At 59.7% G+C, this 2,446-nt stretch overlaps 1 protein-coding gene across 1 annotated transcript; it reads left to right on the forward strand.

The window, feature by feature from the left end:
* Window positions 1-1,162: 1,162 nt before the first annotated feature.
* On the forward strand, window positions 1,163-2,440 carry CD14 (CD14 molecule; the record flags this gene model as incomplete). The annotated part of the gene is made up of 1 exon (XM_008946664.1): window positions 1,163-2,440. A coding segment is annotated over exon 1 (1,278 nt), but the record flags the coding sequence as incomplete, so codon positions are not given.
* Between the last annotated feature and the right edge of the window lie 6 nt (window positions 2,441-2,446).

Below are 2,446 nucleotides of genomic sequence, written 5' to 3' on the forward strand. Positions count from 1 at the left end.
CCTTGCAGGAGCATTGGCACCTGAGCCCCGGGTTTGGCAGCCGCTGGAGGAAACAGCCACGGGGCAACGAAACGTTTCGGTGTGAGCTGGGCGGTGAGTCACTGGGCAAACACCCGGCGCTTGGACCTGCCGAGCGAGGGGCACCTCGCACAAGGGCTGCGGCAGAGCTCGTCCCCCGGAGGGTGGTGCACCCCGCCACGGCACGGAGAGGTAGGGAGAGCCCCGTCCTCAGAGGTTTTTGAGAGGCAGCTAGAAAAAGCTGTGACCGATTAGGGCTAGGGCCAGCTACAGACCTGCTCAAAGCAGGAGGTGGGGCTGGCGACCCCCAAAAACTCCTCGCCACCCTCGTCTGAGTGCAAACAGCTGAGTCAGCACGTTCTTAGGAGCTTTTAATCTTGGCTTGTTGCTTTTTGCGATCTGTTGGTAAGACTGTCCTGGCAGCTGGACAGCAGAGCGGTGCTCAGTGCTGGCGGGGACACGTAGAGACCCTCAAAAGTTCTTTTCCACCATCCCCTTGGAGGCTGGTAGTGAATCAAACTGCTGAGTGAGAAGGAAAATGTGAAGTTCTCTGTTGCAATTTCCTGCCCCAGATTACTGAGCACACCACAGAGAAACAAGCAGAGCTGTGGCTCTCCCATCCTGCGCTCAGAGCAAGGTATCAACTCACTGTCCCTGGCTCCATGGTTCCAGTTTTTCCTGATCCATGGGATTTTCTGGTCACTTAGGAAGAGGAATCTGCAGCAAGGCAGGTTGGGCAGAAAAGAGCGGAGCCCGCGGGTACTGTGTCAGGAGGAGCCACCCTGCCCTGCTGAAACCCTGCTCCAGGGTGGGGTGAGACCAGTGCCACCAGCTCCCTGCCAAGAAACGATGGCACAGGAGTAGCTCTCGGATGTTCCGCTGGTGGTTTGAGCTTTGCCGTGAGTCACGGCTGAGGAGCCAGGCGGGTGCTGACGGGGTGTGCTGACCACACCAAGGCAGTTGGGCAGGAGGGATGAGGTCAGTGCCATGGCCCTGAGGGCTGAACCTGCCCAAGCCAGCCCTGGAAGTTGGCTGGATCTGGATCTGGATCTGGATCTGGATCTGGATCTGGACAGTCCCCTCAGCTGCCACAGGAGTGCTGCTGCCTTTCACCGTTGCTCTCCTCATTTCTAGGTTGTTTGCCATGACCGTGGCTGTTCTCCTCCTCCTGGGGCTGGGGCTGGTGGATGCTGAAGGTAGATGTTTCTTCAATCGCACTCAGGAGCACTGTGTGTGCTACAACCTGTCCGAGGAGAGCGTGGGCAGCATCATCCAGTGCCTTGCGGCCTCTGTCGTGGAGTTTCGGGGTGGAGAACTGGAGAGATACATAGCCTTCCCCATCAGCAACCTCGACTCCTCCACCACTGACATGCTGGGCTCCCTTCTCGTCAGGAAAATAATTTTTGGTGATCTGCTGGTGCCTGAGATACTCCTCGCCCGAGTCCTGAGATTCTTCTCCTACACCCAGGTGCAGGAGCTGGTGTTTGAGAGCTGTGTTTTCAAGGGAAGAGGCAGCTGGGGTGAAATGGCCGGCCAGGATTTGCCCGTATTGTCCCTGCACTTCCACAACGTGACCTCTGCCCCGCTGACAGGCCGCGAGAAGGACTTCTCTAGTCTGAGCAGCTGGCTGGAGACCGTGCAGGAGCTGGCTGTCACCGCCTCCCGCGTCACCAGCCTGCCCTGTGCCATCGGGAGGGTGTTTGGAGCTCTGCGCTCCCTGGACCTGGCACAAAACAGCCTCGGGGACGAGAGCTTGGCACCGGCCTTCTGCGAGGGGGCTTTCCCTCGGCTCCAGACGCTGAGCCTGCAGCACAACAGCCTGGTGTCCTACCACAGCGTGTGCCAGAGCATGCGGCTGCTGCGGGAGCTCCGGCATCTGGATCTCAGCCAGAACAAGCTCAGGGCAGACTCGTCCTCCTCCTGCCAGTGGCCAGCGTCCCTCCAAATTTTTAACTTGTCCGACGCTGGCTTGGAAGGAGTTCTCACCCCTTTGCCTCCCAGCCTAGAAGTGCTGGACATGAGCTGCAACCACCTCCATGCTGTAGATGTCTCCCTCAGTTCTCTGAAGAAGCTCTTCTTGAGCCAAAACCTGCTGCAGGCTGTCCCCTCCATCAGGAACTGCCCCAAGTTGGACACTCTCCACCTAAACAACAACTCCATTAACGAGCTGCCATGGGATGAGGTGAAGCTCCTGGGGCACCTGCAGGACCTGGCTGCAGCCGGCAACCCTTACAACTGCTCGTGCTCCGGGGCCGGGGCACTCCAGGTGCTGGCGGGCATGGGACACCTTGGCCAGGGCTGGCCCCAGGGCTACACGTGTTACTCCCCGCCTGGCTACCAGGGCAGGCTGGTGAGGGACGTGCCGGTCTCGGTGCTGCGGTGTGACAGCGCTGCGGTCATCGCCCCTGTCTGCGTCGCCCTGGCCCTG

Source organism: Merops nubicus, unplaced genomic scaffold, assembly GCF_000691845.1.
Source record: "Merops nubicus isolate BGI_N331 unplaced genomic scaffold, ASM69184v1 Scaffold45078, whole genome shotgun sequence".
NCBI classification, from domain to species: Eukaryota; Metazoa; Chordata; class Aves; order Coraciiformes; family Meropidae; genus Merops; species Merops nubicus.